This window comes from Pongo pygmaeus, chromosome 1 (genome assembly GCF_028885625.2).
Source record: "Pongo pygmaeus isolate AG05252 chromosome 1, NHGRI_mPonPyg2-v2.0_pri, whole genome shotgun sequence".
NCBI classification, from domain to species: Eukaryota; Metazoa; Chordata; class Mammalia; order Primates; family Hominidae; genus Pongo; species Pongo pygmaeus.
This window is the reverse complement of record NC_072373.2, coordinates 96,606,998-96,629,296: the sequence shown is the minus strand read 5'-3', so window position 1 is coordinate 96,629,296 and position 22,299 is coordinate 96,606,998. Positions and strand designations below refer to the sequence as shown.

General features: G+C 45.8%; 1 protein-coding gene and 1 non-coding gene across 3 annotated transcripts in view; one reads left to right on the top strand and one right to left on the bottom strand.

The window, feature by feature from the left end:
- INTS3 (integrator complex subunit 3) overlaps positions 1-22,299 on the top strand; it is a 46,760-nt gene that overhangs the window by 6,000 nt on the left and 18,461 nt on the right. For both annotated transcript variants that reach the window (XM_054441888.2, XM_054441981.2), the window contains exons 2-9: positions 6,964-7,047; positions 7,598-7,681; positions 13,920-14,033; positions 14,242-14,326; positions 15,653-15,719; positions 18,074-18,218; positions 19,261-19,390; positions 21,621-21,718. In XM_054441888.2, the coding sequence (XP_054297863.1) occupies positions 6,964-7,047; positions 7,598-7,681; positions 13,920-14,033; positions 14,242-14,326; positions 15,653-15,719; positions 18,074-18,218; positions 19,261-19,390; positions 21,621-21,718 (807 nt within the window). The remainder of the gene's footprint in view (positions 1-6,963; positions 7,048-7,597; positions 7,682-13,919; positions 14,034-14,241; positions 14,327-15,652; positions 15,720-18,073; positions 18,219-19,260; positions 19,391-21,620; positions 21,719-22,299) is intronic.
- Positions 21,103-21,206, bottom strand: LOC129024068 (small nucleolar RNA U13). The gene has a single exon (XR_008497023.1). It is a non-coding gene; the product is annotated as a small nucleolar RNA U13 (small nucleolar RNA).

The window sequence follows — 22,299 nt, the reverse complement described above, 5'->3', positions numbered from 1 at the left end:
TCTCGATCTCCTAACCTCAGCCTCCCAGAGTGTTGGGACTACAGGCGTCAGCCACTGCACCCAGCCACTGTATGCTTTTTACCAGACTCCATATCCACCTGGCTGAGGGAGGGGAAATGGAAAGGTTAGGGGGGTTCCTCCAGCTTGAGTCTCCAGCTTTGGGTATATACTGGCAAAGAGAAAGGCCTTCCCCCTCCCTTCTCCCCCATTTCATCTGCTGCTGCTCTCATGGAAACCATGGTCAGGTAGTCTTAGTATTAGAAAAATTAGTTCAGGAGCTCCTAGAGATTGTAAATATTTACTCAGCTCTCTAAGGTACTGTCATGGAGGGCTTACTCTGAACAGAGCCATTCTGCCAGCAATTGTTGGCATCTGAACCTATGATTCGATCTTTACTAAGAGCCTCTGGAGACTAGGGGAAAAGGGTTGCTATTACTTGATAGTAGGGATCTGGCTTCCTGTGGCTTTCTTTGAAGGGACATGGTCCTTTGTCACCCTGAATGATTTGTAATCAGTTTTCCCATCCCTGTTTGGAAAAGTAATTTCTGTAGTTCAGGAAGAGTAAAGTATCCTTTATACTTCTTGTCAGAGGCCTGAGTCAATTCTGTGGGTCACTGCTCAGTGAAGGAGCAAAGTGGCCTCTTGGAACAGAGAGGCTCAGCTAAGGTTGTAGAAAGTGAGAGTCCAGAATTTGGATGGGTGGATAACTGCAACGAGGAAAAAATGTGAGGCTCAGTCCTTGTTGCCTGTGAACAGAAAGGACTGGGCCTTACATTTTTTCCTCGTTGCAGTTATCCACCCATCCAAATTCTGGACTCTCACTTTCTACAACCTTAGCTGAGCCTCTCTGTTCCAAGAGGCCACTTTGCTCCTTCACTGAGCAGTGACCCACAGAATTGACTCAGGCCTCTGAGCAGAGCTCACGGGAGCTAGGGAAGGGGCCTAGAGAAACTGTTCAACCCAAGGTCTCAGCAATAGATCATTGCTGGAGGCTCAGCTAGCCCTTTGTATAGCCAGCTTTGCAGGATCTGGTACAGGGTACATCATTCAGGCCCCTCCCTCTCCCCTACCTTTTCCTCTTGTCTCCTAGAAGGCAGAAGTTTACAGAGAGTAGATAGGAGAGAAAGCTTTTTAGCCTGGTCAGGAATTTATTATGTCCTGTGGTAGGAGTTTTCAGGAATCTTTAAGGCCATCCCATTAGAATAGAAGTAGTGGCTGGGAGTGGAGAGGTTTTAGTTCTCTAAATTTAGTTGTGCAATTGCTGAGCTTCCCGCAAATTGAATAGTTTTTGTTTTGTTTTGTTCGAGACAAGGTCTTGCTCTGTCACTCAGGCTGGAGTGCAGTGGCGTGATCATGGCTCACTGCATCCGCAACCTCCTGGGCTCAAATGATCCACCCAATTCAGCCTCCCAAGTAGCTAGGACTATAGGCACGCCACCGCACCCAGCTAATTTTTAACATTTTTTTTTGTAGAGACAATGTCTTCACTATGTTGCCAAGACTGGTTTTGAACTCCTGTCCTCAAGTGATTCCTCCCCACCTTGGCCTCCCAAAGCGCTGAGATTACAGGCATGAGCCACCATGCCTGGCCGCAGATTGAATAGATTCTAATTTAAGTGAGGCTGTATGCTAGGTGCTTTCACATATGTCATTTTGTTTAATCCTTACAGCAACCTTGTGATAGAGGCATTCTCTGTTTTGAGGGGTTTTGAGTGGCTAAATTACCCAAGATTAGCCTAAGGCTGGCAAGTGGTGGAGGGTTCTTTCTATGTCATGCTTCCTGTCAGTTTGCTTATTAGCCAGCTGCTGTTTGATTTTGCTTGCCTTTCCTCTCCATTGATTCAGCAGAGATTTTTCCCTTTGGTAGGAAGGAATATCTAGAATTTTAGAATGCTATGCCACTCCTTGTTCACCATCTCCTTCTCCTCTGAAACCGTTAACCTAGGCTGTGTACAGGGCTTCCCCCAGATCTCCTTGTAAGAGCAATCTGAACCTAGCAGCTGGATGTAATTGATTCCCCAGTCTGTGATAACTATCTTGGGTAGAGAGGGATGATTTTTGAGACAGGGCCTTGCTTTGTCACCCAGGCTGGAGTACAGTAGTGCAATCACAGTTTATTGCAGCCTACAGCTCTTGGGCCCAAGTGATCCTCCTGCCTCAGCCTCCCAAGTAGCTGGGACTACAGGTGCACACGACCATGCCTGGCTGATTTATTTAGTTTTTGTAGAGATGGAGGGGGTTCTCATTCTGTTCCCCAGGCTAGTCTTGAACTCCTGGCCTCAAGTGATCTACCTGCTTCGACCTCCCAAAGTACTGGGATTACAGGTGTGAGCCACTGTGCCCGACAAGTGGGATAAGATTTAAAAACAGAGGAAGCCCAGCCGGAGGGTTTTCCTTCCCTCCCCTTATCATATATGAGGTGGACTAGGTAATACTGGATCTCAGAGCTTGTGGGAGAGGTGGGCTGTGAGAGTCATAGCTTAGCTTTCATGTGACCTCACAGCTCCTTTGCACAAGTACACAGGTGCTTTTTATTCAGGCTGAGCTGCCAATCTGACCTAATTTGGAGCATAGTCAGACCTGATATTAAGTTATAATAAGGGGCTTGGGGCTTATTTTAGCTTGAAGTTTTATAGCTGTGGGAGCTACAAACACTTGCCTTGCCTTAACACTCAGTTCTGCTCTGTGCCACCTTATGCTCTTACACAGGATAGACATAGGCAACCTGAGGATAATGGTAAAGGAGAAGCATGATTGTCTTTCTTTTTTTTTTTTTTTTATTTTTTTTATTTTTTTTTAGATGGAATCTTGCTCTGTCACCCAGGCTGGAGTGCAGTGGCGCAATCTTGGCTCACTGCAACCTCTGCCTCCCAGATTCAAGCAATTCTCCTGCCTCAGCCTCCCGAGTAGCTGGGATTACAGGCGCATGCCACCACACCCAGCTAATTTTTGTATTTTTAGTAGAGACGGGGTTTCACCATGTTGGTCAGGCTGGTCTCGAACTCCTAACCTCATAATCCACCCACCCTCTGCCTCCCAAAGTGCTGAGATTACAGGCGTGAGCCACCACGCCCAGTCCAATTGTCTTTCATTCTTTTTTTTTTTGAGACGGGGTCTCCCTCTGTCACCCAGGCTGGAGTGCAGTGGCACAATCTCGGCTCACTGCAAGCTCCTACCGGGTTCATGCCATTCTCCTGGCTCAGCTTCCTGAGTAGGTGGGACTACAGGCGCCTGCCACCACACCCAGCTAATTTTTTGTATTTTTTTAAGTAGAGACGGGGTTAGACCGTGTTAGCCAGGATGGTCTCGATCTCCTGACCTTGTGATCCACCTACCTCGGCCTCCCAAAGTGCTGGGATTACAGGCGTGAGCCACTGCGCCCGGCCATCTTTCATTCTTAAACCTCTATCCTATTATCCATATTTGTCAGTTCTTCAAAATGCTGCGATAGAACCACTTCTCAATAAGATGTGTGGTGATGACCTCTAAAATCAGGTAGAAGTAAACCAGCCTTCCTTTGTCCTTCTTTTGCCAGAATCATTATCACTGGAAATTGGTTTTTCTTAAACAGTTTTTGGGTTAATCCTCAAGATAAAGTTTTAAAAGGACTCAGGAAATAGTTTAAATGGTGATAATGGAGAGGTTCATTGACTTACGAGACACATTTTGTCAGTATCTTACCAATATTGCTTCTTCTGAACAGGGACCAGTGACTAAGGTTCCCTTAGAATGTTGAACACATGACATGGTGGAGTTGAAACCAGAATGACTGTTGGGTAGGCTTTAATGCAGCTATTTTCATCCTTGTTTAACTAGAGACCCTGGTACTTTTTTTTTTGGACAGTCTCATTCTATAGCCCAGGCTGGAGTGCAGAGGCGCAGTCTCGGCTCACTGCAACCTCTGACTCCCAGGTTCAAGTGATTCTTCTGCCTCAGCCTTCCAAGAAGCTAGGACTACAGGTGCACACCACCACACCTGGCTAGTTTTTGTATTTTTAGTAGAGACGGGGTTTTGCCATGTTGGCCAGGCTGGTCTCAAACTCCTGACCTCAAGTGATCCTCCCGCCTTAGCCTCCCAAAGTGCTGGGATTACAGACATGAGCCACTGTACCCGGCACCTGGTAGGTTTTCATTTGACCTTTGGTGCTCTATTTTTCTTTCCTCACGCTCTCATTGTTTTTAAAGTTTGTTTTTAACATTTTGGGGGGACATTTCAAATATAAAAAAGTAGAATAGTAAAATCTTCATGTAGCCATCACTCTGCTTCAGTACTTAACAGTAGATAGCAATCTTGTTTTATCTTCTTTCAGCTACCTCTGTATTACTTTGAAGCAAATCCAAGATATACAGTTTTATCTGTAAACATTTTATATAAAGTCTATAAGAAAAGGACTTTTTAAAAACATAATCATAATATTTATATCGTAACTAAAAGCATTAACAATAATGTTCTGTTGCCCAGGCTGGAGTGTAGTGGTACCATCATTGCTCACTACAGCCTTGCCCTCCTGGGCTCAAGCGATCCTCCCACCTCAGCCTCCTGAGTAACTGGGACCACAGGCATGCACAACCATGCTCAGCTAATTTTTTTCTTATTTATAGAGATGGGGTCTCCCTATATTGCCCAGACTGGTCTCGAGCTCCTGGGCTCAAGCAGTCCTCCTGCCTCCCAAAGTGCTGGGATTATAGGTGTGAGCTACCGTGCCCAGCCCTTAAGCATTTTTGACAGGCCATTTGTTTTGTAGAATGTCCTTCAGTTTGGGTTGTCTGAAATTTCTTCATGATTGGACTGAGTTTATGCATTTTTGGCAAGAAAACCATAAAAGTGATGTTATATCCTTTCAGTGCATCCTGTTAGAGGCACATAGTGTTAACTTGTCTCATTATTTAGTGATATTAACTTTGATCACTTGGTTAAGGTAGTGTCGTCCAGGCTCTCCTACAGTGATTATTATATTCTTTTTGTGATTAATAAGTATTTTGAATCTGTGTAAATATCTTCTTTCTCTGAAAAGTTTCACCTACTAGTTTTACCATCCATTGATGATGATATTTGCCTGAATCAGTTATTACTTTCACCATTTCATCTACATTTATTAGTGGGCATTGTACTGTAACGAAGAGCCTTCCTTTCCTGTTTATCATGTATGTATCTATCAAAATGGACTGATGGATTCTTATTTTATTCGATAGATGATAATATTAAGTCTCTTTTTTTTTTGAGACAGTGTTTCGCTCTTGTCATCCAGACTGGAGTGCAATGATGCCAACTCGGCTCACTGCAACCTCTGCCTCCCAGGTTCAAGCGATTCTCCTGCCTCAGCCTCCTGAAAAGCTGGGATTATAGGCGCCTGCCACCACGCCTGGCTAATTTTTTTTTCTTTTTTTTTTTTGAGACGGAGTCTCACTCTGTCGCCCAGGCTGGAGTGAAGTGGCGTGATCTCGGTTCACGGCAACCTCCACCTCCCGGGTTCAAGTGATTCTCCTGCCTCAGCCTGTCGAGTAGCTGGGACTACAGGCGTGTGCCACAATGCCCAGCTAATTTTTGTATTTTTAGTAGAGACAGGGTTTTTTCACCATGTTGGCTAGGATAGTCTCTATCTCTTGACCTCGTGATCTGCCCTCCTCGGCCTTCCAAAGTGCTGGCATTACAGGCGAGAGCCACCACGCCCGGTCAGAGTTTCGCTCTTGTTGCCCTGGCTGGAGTGCAATGATGCAATCTTGGCTCACCTCGACTTCCGCCTCCCAGGTTTAAGCAATTCTCGTGCCTCAGCCTCCCAAGTAGCTGGAATTACAGGCATGTGCCACCATGCCAGTCTAATTTTTGTAGAGACGGGGTTTCTCCATGTTGGTCAGGCTGGTCTCGAACTCCCCACCTCTGGTGATCCAACCCCCTTGGCCTCCCAAAGTGCTGGGATTACAGGTGCGAACCACCGCACCTGGCTAATTTTTGTATTTTTAGTAGAGACAGGGTTTCACCATGTTGGCTAGGCTGGTCTCGAACTCCTGACCTCGGGTGATCCGCCCACCTCAGCCTCCCAAAGTGCTGGGATTACAGGCGTGAGCCACTGCATCTGGCCTAAGTCCCTTTTATTTTATTTTCTTTATTAAAATATATTTTTTTGAGACAGAGTCTTGCTCTGTCGCCCAGGCTGGAGTGCAGTGGCATGATGTCTGCTCACTGCAACCTCCGCCTTCCGGGTTCAAGCAATTCTCCTGCCTCAGCCTCCTCCTCCTGAGTAGCTGGGATTACAGGTGCACACCACCACGCCCGGCTAATTTTTTGTATTTTTAGTAGAGACGGAGTTTCACATGTTGGTCAGGCTGGTCTCGAACTCCTGACCTTGTGATCCGCCTGCCTCGGCCTCTCAAAGTGCTGGGATTACAGGTGTGAGCCACCGTGCCCGCCCTATTTTATTTTATTTTTTTGAGCCAGGGTCTCGCTCTGTCACCCAGGCTGGAGTGCAGTGGTGCGATCTCTGCTCACTGCTGCCTCTCTGCCTCCCAGGTTCCAGAGATTCTCCTGCCTCAGCCTCCCAGGTAGCTGGGATTACAGGCATGTGCCACTGCGCCTGGCTAATTTTTGTGTTTTCAGTAGAGACGGGGTTTCACCATGTTGGCCAGGCTGGTCTTGAACTCCTGACCTCAGGTGATCTGCCCACCTCGGCCTCCTAAAGTACTAGGATTACAGGCATGAGCCACCACGCCTGGCCCTAAGTCTCTTAATATATGGATTTCCCTCACTTTTTTTCTTGCGATTTATGTGTTAAAGAAATCAGGTCACCTATTATGGTTTCCACATTTTAGATTTTGCTGGTTATATCTTCATGGTGACTTTATAAGTAAACTGGCAGTTAGATCAATGGGCATGATCAGGTTTGAATTGTTAAACTTTTAGGGGCCCAGAAGTACTTCCTAAGTGGTGTTATGACACACTGTTCATTTTTTCTCACCCGTTCCCAGAGATTGGAAAGGTGTATGAGCATTGTGACATCGATGACTGCTGGTGTCTCCGAGAGAGAAGCCAACGATGCCCTCAATGCCTATGTAAGTAGAATGCTGTCCCTGCAGCCATTGCTGCTGCTGTGAAAGTCTTGAAACATGGTCAAAAAGATGGAAAGACTAAGTGGTTGGGGGTAGGGGACTGAAATTCGTCAAATCTTGGATCCCTGAATCAAATTTCTCAATTCTTCTCTCTTACTGTGGGAGCCTGTCTCTTGGAGACTTGGGCATCTTTCAGTACAGCTTTTTATTTTTATAGCAATGTGGTCTCGCTATGTTGCCCAGGCTGGAATGCAGTGATTGTTCACAGGCATGATTATAGTGCACTATAGCCTTGAACTTCTGGGCTCAAGCGATCCTTCTGCTTCAGCCTCTGGAGTAGTTGGGACTACAGGTGTGCACCACCACACCTGTCGTCCTTATCTCTCTTCTTTTTTTAAAAATCTCTTTTAAGAGAAAGAAATCATCAGATTTAAAAGTTGATTATTCTCCTTTGCATCTTCCTTAGGAGTCCCATGTTTTCTGGGAGAAACTGAGTTTGAGAACTTACTGCCTGTGAGTGACAACTAGTTTGTTTTCCTTTCTCACATTCCAGGTGTGCAAAGGCCTCCCCCAGCATGAAGAAATCTGCCTGGGCCTGTTTACTCTCATCCTCACTGAACCTGCCCAAGCCCAGAAGGTAAGGCACCCTGCTCTGGACCCATAAACCCTCATATATGATCTGGGATATGGTGGAACTTACAGTTTAACTGGGATAATATGAGACTCTTCGACCAGAGCTCGATCACCTTGTTCTCCAAATATAGTTACAAGTCCCTTTTTACTCAGTGAATTGGTCATCCTCTGACTAAAGTCCTTTCTCTATCTCCAGATTCTGAAGCTAAATGGCAGTCATGAAAGTGAAAAAACAGATAGAGTTTTAAATTTTAAATTTATGAGGCAAGGCTAAAAGGGTTGGGATTAAATCCAGGGAACAGAAGAGAACAACTGTAACCAAGTCCATGAGAGTTCTTATCCAGAAGAGCATGGCCTGTAGTTTGCAGATTCTGCCATTGGCAGGTGAATAGAAAGCAGGCTTAAAATTTTAGTAGGTAGGATTTAGATGAGACAGCTTAATGTTACATGATTGATGCAGTAAATAATGTAGTGATTAGGAGAACACTGGAGTATACTGGAGTCAGACTTCCTGAGGAATATTGTATGAAAACTAGTCTGGGGTTCTTCACAAACTGAAGAGTCCCCTTTATGTGGAATGGTTCAAGTAGGTTCCCTCCTTGAGGTGAGGGACTAGGCAGGGTGATCTCTTTGAATTCTGTTCTTTATTTATTTAGAGATGGAGTCTCGCTCTGTTGCTCAGGCTGGAATGCAGTGGCGTGATCTCGGCCCACTGCAACCTCTGCCTCCCAGGTTCAAGCGATTCTCCTGCTTCAGCCTCCCAAGTAGCTAGGATTACAGGCACGTGCCACCATGCCCAGCTAATTTTTGTATTTTTAGTAGAGATGGGGTTTCGCCATGTTGGCCAGGCTAATCTCAAACTCCTGACTTAAGGTGATCCACCCACCTTGCCCTCTTAAAGTGCTAGGATTACAGGCATGAGCCACCACACCCGGCCTGTTGTTTTTAAAATAAAGTAGCAAAATTCTGTCTTCTGCCTCTCCAAATTTCCCCTTTCCAGCAACTCTATGTCCTTTGAGTCTTGGTATAATGAGTTAAGGTATGTGTCTGGTATCTGGCATTAACTATATGACACTAATAAGAGAAGAGGTTGGAATGGGGGAATTAACATTTCATTGGTTCTTCCCTGAATAAAGGTGATGTGGAGGGAAACAAACATGCCCTGTGCCCAGCATTCTGTTAGACTCTATCCAGACAAGATCTCATTTGATCCTCTCACAAAACCGTATGAAGTTGGTGGCTCTATCTCCTCCTCCTAACCACTCCCAGTTTACCTGTGAGGTAACTTGGAGGTCAGAGATGATGTCATTTGTTCAAGGGGAACCAAAGGAAAATCATTTCCGGGGATAGGAACAGGATGCTCATGGTTCCTTGGCATAGCTGCTTGAATTAACCTCAAGGGAAGGATTTATGGGCATGGGAAACTGATCTGTTTGTACTTCTGATGCCAGCTGGAATAGGGTCTGGGGTGAGGGTGGGCAGTGAGGTGGCAAGTATTCACAAATCCTTGGTTTCCCAGGAGAGTCAAGGCCATTCTGGGCTGGGACCTTGTCGAGTTAAACTGCTGTTTCATTTTTATACTGAATTTATCATCAAGATCCTTGAAGACAAATGAATGTTTCCAGTTGGGTTTTTTTAAAGAGTGATATGATCCAGTCCAGCACATCCATTTTAAAGAAATTGTTGGCAAAGATGAGAGTGGATGGGTTGGAGTTAAAGTTTAACTTCCTCTTGTGTGGGTTTTTGTGTGTGTGTGTGTGTGCGTGCGTGCGTGCGTGCGCGCGCGCGCCCATCATTGGCTATGTGTGGGTTTTTATAAATACCATTCAAATTCCATTTAGTCATCTCAGTGCAAATTAGTCTTGCCTGCTGGAAAGTTTTGTTTGTTTGTTTCAGGTGATCTGAACCAACCTGGGTAAATCAGTAAACCTAAGTGAAGGGGGCAGAGTATGTGTGGTATTTCTAGCTCTTTACCTGGCCTATCAGTAAGAGGCCACTGGGTTCTGCAATGTAGATGCTTATTATGTCATGAATTTGGCCATCCAGACACAGCAAGAGACTAGAGTATCTCCTCTTCTTTTTGCCCTATAACAGCCCCATGTGGGAGGCCCAGGCCCTCTGGGGAAGTGAAGCATTTGCCTCGGGTCTCATAGCTGGTTGACACCTTTGCTAGCATTCATGTTCACATGCTAAAAGTTTCCAAGTAAATCCCCTACCTGTGAGCCTTCCTGGGCCAAGCCTCCAGGTCAGGCCTCTTCAGACAAAGGCAGTAAAGACAGAATTAGGAGGACACAGTTTTAGGCGGGTGAGGAACTATCAAGTAGTGACTCATTCAGAGACCTTGAGCCAGGTCAGAGCATGATGGAAGAATTAGTGACGTATCTCCCTAGAGCTTTGCTCCTTCTCCCTAAAAGGGTGATTATTTTGTAAAAATACTTCTGTCCTACAGAAGTTTTAGGTGGGAGTTACTGATGAGGACTGATTGTAATGCATCATTTTAGGCTTCAGCTTAAAGCAATGGGACTGTTTTCTAAGGATTTGTATTTGGGGTTAATTCTGCCTTTGGAACAGAAACCTCAGGATGTATTTGAGATTTAGTTGTTCTTGAATCTCCATGGGCTGAGATGGGAAGTGGATATGGTGGAGAAGTAGTGGAAACTGAGTCTTGAACAAATAGAATCCTGCTATAGGGAAGCATGAGCTGAGGAGCCTCTGTTAGTACTGGCAGGCAGGTTCAAGGAGTTAGGGCCAACTCTCTGGGACTTAGTGGGTGGGATTAGGATGGATTGAACAGGTGAACAAGAGAATTCAGTTAAGGAGAAAGCAGGTCAGTATTGGGAAAGAGTAGAGGATGCATGGGGTGGATTTTGTCTCACTTGTACCTTCTTAATTTGCATCAGCCCTTTTGGCAGCTCTTAGGAATGTTTATATCCTTTGAGTTTATTTATTTTCTATTTGGTGTCTGAACTAAACAGCTGGGAGCAGGCCTGACTGAGGAACTGTGGCAAGGAGGGAGGCTAAGGTAGAGTCCTAAGCTGTGCAGGTGCTGGCAGTCAATAGATAAAGGTAATGGGTAAGGGTCTAATGTCAAGGTCTGTCTTTATCAAAGGGTCAAGGACTCAGGCCCAGGCAGGTCTTGGTCTAGGTATTTCTCCCAGCAGGCAGCTCTAGAAAGAAGCTTGGGGGCTCTGGGGCCTAGGCTGACACATCACTGCTCTTGACACATTCAGGATAAATGCCATCCAGTCACCAGTCACTTTTACTTTCCTTTGAGACTCTCCACTCCTCTTTTCCTCACTGAGGGTGTGCATGTACGTGTGTGTGTGTGTGTGTGTGTGTATGCGTGTGTGTGTGTTTCATCTGCTGCTTTTCCAAGCTGGTCAGCAAACCGACACAGAGGTCAGTAACACAACTGGCAGCCTTAGGTGTATGAAACTCTCGGTACTCAGCTGCCATTTGTTACCAGCAGTTGTGGTTAGTAAAGGTCCCAGATGGAGGATGGAACTAGGCAGACAGTATCTGCTGTCTTCATCTGACCCTGTATCTTCTGAGAGAACTTGTCCTGCTTCCTGTCCTGAGTCTGTTCTGCATTCATTTGAACAACAAGGTTCTTCTCTAGTTAGTAGTGTCTGTCTTTGGCCTGACACAGATTTTCCCTCTGCCTCTACTTCCTTTGTCCTCTGCCCATTCTGTGACTTACCTCCAGGGGAGGGGTCCAGGACTTAACTATCAATATTTGACAGTAATTCACTGGGCCCCTTCATCTCTTTCTTGTTTCCTTATTTGTTTTTTTGGTCTCCCAACCATCAACCATCCCCCAGAGGGAGTCATTCTCTTTTGGGCATGAAGTTTATGGCACATGGAGGATCTCTAACTGTGGGTATTTTCATCATCAGTTGGTTTGACTTAATGACAGTAGAGGCAGAAGGAAGTGACAAGAGCTAATCTGTTAGGAGTCTCTCAAGGCCAGAGAGCAGATGGTACTGAGGGGTACATCTCTTTTGAATGCATAGGATGAAAGAGTTTAGAAATGTTGCTGCATGGAGTGGCTCATGCCTGTAATCTCAGTGCTTTGGGAGGCCAAGACAGGAGAAAGGTAGAGTCTCAAAACTATTACAAACTCTTACCGCTGTTCCCAGCAGCCTCTTCTGATTATTTCTAACGTTGATACAAGAGGTGGTTAAGCATGTTATTATAGAATTGGAGTGCCTGGATTTGAATCCTGGTTCTTCCTCTAATCTCTTATGTGATCTGGGGCAAATAACTTTTAAGCTCTCCATGCCTATTTCCTCATCTGTAAAAATAATAATAAGTAGTAACTATTTTAAAAGGTTGTTACGTATATCAAATGCAGTTATATATATATATATATATTATTGTTGTTGATGCCATCCTTGCTGTATTATTGCTCGCTATAGTATAACAACATCCTTGCTGTACTTTTTTTTTTTTTTTTTTTTTTTGAGACAGGGTCTCTCTGTCACCCAGGCTGGAGTGCAATGGTACGCTCTTGGCTAACTGCAACCTCCACCTCCTGGGTTCAAGTGATCCTCCCGCCTCAGCCTCCCTTGTAGTTGGGACTACAGGCATGTGCCACCGCACCTAGCTAATTTTTGTATTTTTAGTAGAGATGGAGTTTCACCATGTTGGCCAGGGTGGTCTCGAACTCCTGACCTCAGGTGATCCACCCGCCTCGGCCTCCCAAATAGTGCTGGGATTACAAGCATGAGCCACTGTACCCGGCCTTTGCTATACTATATTGATTATTATTGCTGATGCCATCCTTGCTACTGGTCTTCAGAGGTTGTGGGAAGCTACCTGCCTAGTTTCTACTCTTTCTGATGGACCCTGACAGGATAGAACTCAGCAGGCTAAGGAAGTTGCTAATGAGGCCCCCTAAGGTATTCCTCCGGGAGTCTGGTCTCACAATAGAGACAGAGTGAAAAAAAAAAAAAAACTAAGGGGGGAAGGGAAGCAATAATCTCACAGAAGAAATTAGCATGCCCTCCCTTACCTCCCCCAGGATTTGGTATGCTGAAGCACCTCTCCTTTTTCAATAAGTGGCAGAAGGAAAGGGCATCACAGAGAAAAGAATAAAGATATTTAGTTCAACTGGGTATGGTGGCTTGTGCCTGTAATTCCAGCTACTCAGGAGGCCGAGGCGGGAGAATCACTTGAGGCCAAGAGTTTCAGCCTGGGGAACATAGTGAGACCTTGTCTCTAGGAAAAACTGTTTTAAAAATTATCTGGGTGTGGTGGTGCATGCCTGTAGTACCAGCTACTCAGAAGTTCGAAGCTGCAGTGAGCTATGATCATGCCACTGCACTCCAGCCCAGGCAACAGAGTAAGACCCCAAGTATAAAAAAACTAAAAATTCAAAAAAATTTCAGTTTTGGTTCTGTCCTTAACTGTCTAGGGCCCTGCCCTGGATCTTCTTCCCTTACTACTCCCTTTGCTGTATCTGACTGGGTCAGTACTGGTCTAAAAACCTCTTTGGGATCCTTTTTGGCTTGTTGAACGAAACCCATTTTGCAGTGACCTTTTACTGACTGGCAGATGAAAAGCAGATGGCCTCCACCTGGTTTTGCTCAGCCTGTGGCATCAAACAGTATGATACATCCTAAGAGGGGAAATTGGGGGGACAGGGATAGTACTAGGAGCCTTGCCCAGCAGGCTTTTCTCTCCCCCGCCCCCGAGACAGAGTTTCGCTCTGTCGCCCAGGCTAGACCCAGGCTAGAATGCAGTGGCGCAATCTCCACTCACTGCAAACTCCGCCTCCCGGGCTCACGCCATTCTCCTGCCTCAGCCTCCCGAGCAGCGGGGACTACAGGTGCCTGCCACCGCGCCAGGCTAATTTTTTGTATTTTTAGTAGAGACGGGGTTTCACCATGTTAGCCAGGATGGTCTCAATCTCCTGACCTCGTGATCCACCTGCCTTGGCCTCCCAAAGTGCTGGGATTACAGGCGTGAGCCACTGCACCTGGCTGCTCAGCAGGCTTTTCTGCCTCATTAAAGGATAACCAGTACCTTTTCCCCACTCTGTGTGACAGAACAAGGGATAGGTTGGGAATGCAGAACCCCTGTGGAAAGAAAGTGTCCAGAATGGAAAGTATTTCATTGCTACTCGGTGTCTTATTGGTGTTATTTAAGTTTAAGGGATTAGAGGGCAAGGGGTCCACTGTGGGTGGGGTGAGGACCTTATCCTCAGCTTGCTGGCTGATCACAAACTTTACTTCTCACAGTGTTACCGGGACTTAGCTCTGGTGAGTCGTGATGGCATGAATATTGTCCTGAATAAAATCAACCAGATACTTATGGAGAAGTACCTGAAGCTGCAGGATACCTGCCGTACTCAGGTAAGGCCAGAAAGAAAAGACAAGATCCAGCTCAAAGAGAGAGGATGGATCTTCTCTCTGTCAGGAACGGGAAAGAGGAATCAGGGCTAACACACCCCTATCATTGTGTGTCTAAATTGTAATGTGTTCCTTTCAGTTGTAATTGAATTAGCTCCCTTCTCAAACTCACAGTTCCTGCTCTTCATCTGTTTTTCCCTCTTTCCTTTAGTTGGTGTGGTTGGTACGGGAACTGGTGAAGAGTGGGGTTCTGGGAGCCGATGGTGTTTGTATGACGTTTATGAAGCAAATTGCAGGTGAGTTTGATGGCAGGAGCATAAAGAAGAAAGGAGGAGAGCCCAGAGACTAAACAGAGACAATGGAGAATGATTAAGTGCCAAAGGGACGGAATTCCTGGATTGCTTAGACTGTTTCCTTCTGATACAGACATCTTCTGGCCACATATGTTGTAGAAATAAATTAATTGAAAAATCATGGGGGGCCTTTTAAAGCAGTAAGTCTTGCCTCATTTTCTTTCCTGCTAAACCCAGGGCTTGACAGAATATTTGGCCTATTTTAGCCAGTCTTCTCTCTGAGATTTTATAGTATTTCAGAGCAGGAAGAAATGGGGAGAGAAGTGAGGGCAAATAATTTGTTCCCAAGTCCCTGTGCTTTCAGAAACCTAGACATCTTCCCTGGCTCCACCCCCATTATCTGAACGCTTGCTCCCTAATAATTAAGCCCTTTACTGGGGCCAGAATGAGGGACAAACTATGTCACAAAACAGACCCTGACATTTAGGTTTTATTCTCATCTTGGCATCGATGACATCTGTCTGAGCCATCGCATATTCAAGCGGCTACTCCCAAGATTGCATGTGTTTGTTTAAAAGTGACCTGCTACTACCTCACCATTAGCCCACTGGGGCTTGCTTCCTCTTTAAAATTTTATGTAACACTGATGCTCCTGTTTTGATGTGTATGAACCTTAATCTATGTGATATGTGACTTTGTGAACATTGAATTTTTTAATTGAGACCCGGGGCAAGGCATAGCTGTGGCTATCTTTATCCTCTTTCCTGACACTTTCTTCCCTGTTTGGCACTCCCAGCCCCCGCTTCTTATCCCAAGACTGGTCTGGCATTACTGTGTGTTAATTCTGCCCCACAAAGTTTCATAGCAAGCACTGAAGACTGTTACCTGGAAATAAGAAACTCTTGGCCTGTTGGGGGCCTCAGTGCAGGACTCAGGACATCCAGTTGCTAGACTGCAGCCGTTGTCAGCCACCTGTACTTCTCAGGCTCTATCTGAGATATCATCCTTTCTTTCCAACTGTGGGCTTCTTATATCTACTTCTCAGACGTTCATTTTCAAGGGCCAAAATGTTCCCACTCCAACTCACAATCTGTGGGAAAGTAGCAGCTCTGGTTTCTAGAAAAATTCAGAACCTTCCCTTTCCTTCTTTCTAGAGGCAAAGGGTGAAACTTTAAAGCCTGACAGAACAGAAGGCAGTTTATCTCAGCAGTGAAGGGATGGCAGTGATGGGATGGCAGTCAGGGTGGACCAGCAGAATGGGTGAAGAGATGTATTGGATTGGCTGACTTGCTAATCGGAGCTATTCTTTTTTTCTCCTTTTGAAATCAGGTGGAGATGTTACAGCCAAAAATATCTGGTTGGCAGAAAGTGTTCTGGATATCCTGACAGAGCAAAGGTAGCGTCCACCACGAAGGGTGGGGTACAGCCCAGATAATGGCCATTTGGAGTGTGAGTGTGGGAAATGGGGATGAAAGGATTGTGTGGCCCAAGAACACCTTCAGTTAGAGAGGGGGAGGCGAGGAGAGGGAGAGACAAGTGTATTGTTGGCAAGTGAAGAAATTAATGCCCAAGGAATGAAGGAATGGGAAAGAGGTCTTTGCCAAAATATCGCATAGCCCAGAAAAACTGGCTTCATCTGATAAGGGTTTATTTTTGATCCAGACCTCCTTGGAATGTTTATCTTAGGGGGAAGTTAGGGAGGAATGAGCTCAGTAGAATTGGGCCAGCCAAACACCCACGCCTGGCAGGTATCCTTTTCTCCCCTCCAAGCTTCTCCATTCAACCCATGCTCTTTTTGAAGTGGCACAGGGGGCAGTTGGGGTGGAGCAGGTAATAGAGATTAGTGAATCCTGCTGGAGTTTGCATATAGAGTTTGGAGGTTCCAGTGGTAGAGAGTGCATGAAGGGGTACATATTGGGCTTTCTGGCTGATTTTTCCCTTATCCATCAAAATAAAGGGCCAGAAATTTTATGAGGGCTATTCCACATCTGAACTTGTTTGGAGGTGAAGCTTTCTCCTTGGTTTCAGTCTTCCTCTTGCTTGACTTCTCAGTCTCTTTTCTGATTGAGGACACCATAGTAGTCAAATGATTGAGAGGGCTAATAGTGTCCATACTATCTGTAGTTCAGAAGAATGGACCTCCTCCCAACGTTCACACTTGTGAAAGAGATGGCTGTGTGCTGTGCTCTGCCCAGGTCTGAGAGCCCTGCCCTGTCTGCTGTGCAGTGCCACCTAGTGCTCTGGGCACGGATGTGCAGCCACATCTGGGCCTGGAGCCACTTCTGTTATTGGTGCCATTGCACTAGCACGTGAGATCCTAACAGTCTCTTCTTACCAGCTCTCTGCTTTTCCTAGGTCTTTGTTCCTTTTTACTGTCCTGGGTCAGGGGGCCTTTCAACTCTTTCTTTCTCTTTATTATGCCATTCCAGGATTCAGGTAATTTCGTTACCTTTGCTAGCAATCTTTCTAAAAAGTGATTTTTCTTATTTGGTCCTGGTGCCAAATACGTCCTGTCCCCATACCTTAAAGCTGAATTTCCTGTACAGGCATCAGATAACAGCCAGATAACTGCCCTGTTTTCTACCCTCCAAAAAACTTACATCTTTTGGTGAAAGTCAATACCTAGAAATGTAAAACTGTGTCCTCTCCTACACCCTCCTTCTCACTCCCTTCCAAATGTTTCTAGGGCTGTGGAGTTAAAAGGTAGCAGGTAGGGGAGGAAATGTTCCCCAGTAACCTTGGCTAGTGCATGCATTCTGTGAAAAGAAAAGGCCACAGAGTCTTTTAATTAGGTGGCTTGAGTAGTTTTCCGGAATCAGGATGTGGCCTGCTTGGACTAATTAAACACCATGTCATCTTCCTGCAGTTCCCTGCCTTCCAACAGGGGTGCCAAAGCCATTACACATTGTTTGCTGGGAGGAGACAGTGTCTCAGTTTTGTCACTTAGAGACAGGATTAGAGTTTTAGGAATATCCCCATTGTGTGTGTCTTTCTCTCTACTCTTTTTAAAGCAACTGGGAACAAATCTTTCATTACCCCCTTTTTCCTCAGGGATATTCTGAAACTCATGGGAAAAGGAGTTTGCCACCCAAAATGGGGTTCTTTTTTTCAGGTTGTGATTTAGGACAGGTGACTCATTGTGTGGGAGTGGGGACTCGTTGTGTATCAGTGACTAGATAGAGCCAGGGAAAGGTTTGTGGCATGGTGAGCTGCTAATGATAAGCAGACTGAACTAGCACAGTATGTTCTCAAAACTCCAGGTCCTGAAAGGGTCTTGGCAGTCCCCACATGTTCTTGCACCACACTTAAGAACCGCTGACTTAGGGACACTTACCCAGCTTTTCCCCATAGTCTGACCTGGGTAGATACTGTGGCTTAATTCTGTCCCTAGTACCTCACATGTTGCTTGGCACATGATAGGCACTCAGTAAATGTTTGAATGAATGAGTCAACAAAGAGAGTTATTTTCTTGGAAGCTAAGTAGTTAGGTGGTAAAAAGAGATTGCTTTCATTTGGCACTTATCTTTATAGGCACTTGGAAGAGAAAATTAGGAAGTTGTCCATAGCTTAGCCAGTTGATAGTCCAAGTAGATACTAGCATGAGTGAGCAAGCAAAAAATCAAAGCATGTACTCCCAGTGTCAAATCATCAATTATTTCTGAGGCACTGTAGCCAAGCCCAAGAAGGGTAAATTGGGAGGGCAAATAGTTCTAGACAGAGCATAGGAACCAGTGTGTTTCCTCCCTGCAGGGAGTGGGTCCTGAAGAGCAGCATCCTCATTGCCATGGCTGTTTACACGTACCTCCGCCTCATCGTGGACCACCATGGGACTGCCCAGCTCCAGGCCCTGCGACAGAAGGAAGTAGACTTCTGCATCTCACTGCTTCGGGAACGGGTGAGGGAACAGGAAAAAAATAATGTGGGGAAGTGAGACTCAGGCTAAGATACCTCTGGAGGTTTATGCAGTGGAGTCAGAAATACCTTGTTAGAGATGAAGGTGCGTCAAGATCTGGTGTTTTCCATCATTCGTCAACAGATGAGGGTAGAAAGGAGGGGGAGTTAGTGTAAAATAGCCCTAATTCCTAGAAATGCTACCTGTTAAGCTGGCATCTTTGGGATTTCCCTGGTCAGCTTCAAGGATAACTGTTGTACACCACAGACATAAGCTGTCCTTGTGTGCCTACCATGACACAGTCCCCCACCTACTCTCCTGGGTAATTCCCGTGGTCTAGTGGGATTATGAATTGTCCTCTATCAGACCTCCCATGTGGCAATTAAAATTTTTTTTTACTTTTTATTTTTGTAGATACTGGGCCTTGCTTTGTTGCCCAGGCTGATCTCAAACTCCTGGCCTCAAGTGATCCTCCCACCTCAGTCTCCCAAAGTGTTGGGATTATAGGCGTGAGCCACTGTGCCCAGCCTAAAATTAATGTTAGATAAAAAGTTAAAATTCACTTCTTTAGTTGCATTAGCTACATGTTGCTAATGGGTTTCATTTAGACTACACAGATATAGACATTTCTACCACAGAATTGGACCCACAGAATTAGATACTGCAGAATTTTGTTAGACAAAATGAGTTTGAGGTTAGGGTTTCTGGGGCTCAACTTGCCAGTCCCATCCTTCTGAAACTTTAATCTTCCTTGAACTGGATTGAAACAGTTCTGGGTGGAGAGGGAGGTAGATTAATGTGAAAGCCAGCAGGGCTTCAGCACTTCCCACTAACCTCTCATCCTTGATATCAGTCCCCAGCTTCCAGCTCTCTTCCCCTGAACAGCTAGGAGCCAATCCTTTGGTTCCAGAAGAAATCATATAGTTTCTTCAACCCTCTTTCCTTCCCTCCCTAGAACATGTTGTTCCTTTGTCCTCCCTCCAGCAGGTAAACAATCCATGTTTTTATTCTCTTTCCTGTCCCCCACTTCCTCTTCCCTATCAAGTTCATGGAATGTCTGATGATTGGTCGGGATCTCGTAAGACTACTTCAGAATGTTGCTAGGATACCAGAATTTGAACTGCTTTGGAAAGATATTATCCATAATCCTCAGGCCTTGAGTCCTCAGTTCACAGGTAAGTAGGGTCTTAGGCATCCTGTCCTTGAGAGCTGGGAGTTCAATGTGTATGTCTTCCTTGAATCAAGAAGGTAGAGGTTGGTGGGTAGGAGAGTCTTTGGTGGTCAGACTTAGGAAGCTTGGGACAGGGCAAGCTTTGCCAAGTACAACTGCGAATGGCAGAGGTACAGAACAATTCATGTAGTTCCTAGACAGCCCCTACTTGGCAGACTCCAGCTGCCACATTACTGCTAAGAAAAAAGTGAGACAGGGAACTGTAGTCCTCCTCCCCTCTTCCCGGCAGCTCCTTGGCTCAGGAGGTGAGCCAGTGGCCAGTGTTCAGCTTCACGGAGTCTAGCAGGGGAGTCAGAGGTCAACTCATGAGACTGAGTCAGTAGAGGGCTGGAATTAGTCCTGTAAGAGAAGGCCCCTCCCTGGGAACAGTCTTGCCTTGAATTCCAAGGATCCAGCTTGGGCAAAATCCACTTTGGAGGAGGGAGTCTCCATGTGCCTCCCCCCTGACAAGGTCCTTTTTATATCCCTTTCCCTTTCCCAGGGTCCTGCTATGGTCTGAACAATAACTGTACAGCTTTGCTCCCCACCCCACCTCAACACACATGTGCTTGTGATCGTGCACGCACCCCCTCCCGTCCTACACACACACACACACTCTGAAGGCAGTTGTCCAGGACCTGGGAAGTCAGGAAAGAAGAAAGTGCTGGAAATTGTAGTACTCTTATATTGAACATCTATTTCATTGCTCTAAGTGCCTCCACTGTGTTAGACAAACATGTATTACCTCATTTAATCTTCTGGACAGCCCTGTGAGTATTTTAGTTTCTACATTTATACATAAAGAAACTGAGGTTTGAGGCTGGGCGCAGTGGCTCACACCTGTAATCCCAGCACTTTGGGAGGCCGAGGTGGGCGGATCACAGGGTCAAGAGTTCAAGACCATCCTGGGCAACATGGTGAAACCCTGTCTCTACTAAAAATACAAAAATTAGCTGGGCATGGTGGCACATGCCTGTATTCCCAGCTATTCGGGAGGCTGAGGCAAGAGAATCGCTTGAACCCAGGAGGTGGAGGTTGCAGTGAGCCGAGATCGCGCCACTGCACTCCAGCCTGGTGACAGAGTGAGACTCCGTCCCAAAAAAAAAAAAAGAAAAGAAACTGAGGTTTAAGGAGATTAAGTAATTTGCCCAAGGCTGTACAGCTGGTAGGTTAGGTGACAGAGGCAGGATTTTGATCCAGGTCTTTTTTTTTTTTTTTTTTTTTTTTTTTTTGAGACGGAGTCTTACTCTGTCCCTCAGGCTGGAGTGCAATGGCGTGACCTCAGCTCACTGCAACCTCCACCTCCTGGGTTCAAGCAATTCTCCCGCCTCAGCCTCCCAGGTAGCTGGGATTACAGGCACCCGCCATCATGCCCAGGTAAATGTTGTATTTTTGTAGAGATGGAGTTTCACCATGTTGGCCAGGCTGGTCTTGAACTGCTGACCTCAAGCAATCCACCCGCCTTGGCCTCCCAAAGTGCTGAGATTACAGGCGTGAGCCACCACACCCAGCCTCTTTTTTTTTTTTTCTTTTTTTTAAGATGGGGTGTCACCATGTTGCCAAGGCTAGTCTTGAACTCGTAGGCTCAAGGGATCCACCTGCCTCAGCCCCCCAAGGTGCTAGGATTACAGGTGTGAGCCACCATGCCTGGCCTTTTAAATTGTTTTTGTTCTCTCATGTCAGGCAGGTAATGTGGGGACATGGTAACAAGGTTTGAGGGAGGCACATCTCACGCATGAGTGTGAAAAACCAATAATCATGCTTATGAGCTACAATAGGATCTGGATCCACATGTTTCTGACTCCAGGGCTCATGCTCATGCCACAAATAACGTTGATTCCAGGACCCAAGGATGGGATCATCAGGAGCAGGAAGAGCAGCCAGGGTTTCCCCTATTTTTCCCTTAACTTTCTCATCTGTTACCAGTGGGAATCATGTGGGTAGGAGGCTCTGGAAGACCAGCAGAAGACAGGAAGTAATATAGCTGGGTCCTGGGGATAGTGGTTGTTTGGAGTAGAACACATAAGTGCTGGTTGGAATCCCCACCTGTGCTTGACCTCCCTTGGTCTTGTCTTGGAATTTCTCTGTGAGCAAGACTACTGGCCATCAGTACCTGGCCCAGGTTCCCAACGTGCCTTTCATTCTTTCTGGTCCTCAGGCTTCCTCTTTTCTCTTCCCTTCCACATTTGATTCAGGTATCCTACAGCTTCTTCAGTCAAGAACATCCCGAAAATTCCTAGCATGTCGTCTAACCCCAGACATGGAGACTAAACTCCTCTTCATGACATCCCGGGTAAGCTAAGGTGTTGCAGCAAGAGAAGAGGTCACACGCTGGCTGGGCTTCTTGCTTCGGTCTGTGGAGCTGTTACCATTGTTTACTAACCAGTAGAATGGTGGCTAAATGATCGTACCTGATCTACCTGGCTACTGGCTTCTTTGTCCTTTATTCATTCTATGCCTACACATTGAGCATGGTGCTAAGGATTGGGGGTACACTGTCGAATAAGAGAGATACAGTTCCAGCTGTTGTGAAGCTTTTAGTTTATCTAAAGTAGTCACTAAACCAATAATTATATAGAAATACTAGTATCATTTACAAGTGTGAAATGTTCTATAAAGGGGAGAGTGAAAGTGTTCACGCTAAGAAACCCATGATTGCTCCAGGAGAACCATGAGGTCTCAGGAAGAAAGCTATGTATGTTTCCAGACTTGACTGAATAATGGCAGAATTACTTGAGCATGTTAAAGATGCAGCTTCCTGGATCCCACTCTCCCAGATAATTTGATTGAGGAATTTGTGGGGGTTTTTTTGGTTTTGTTTGTTTGTATTTTGAGATGGAGTTTCATTCTTGTTGCCCAGGCTAGAGTGCAGTG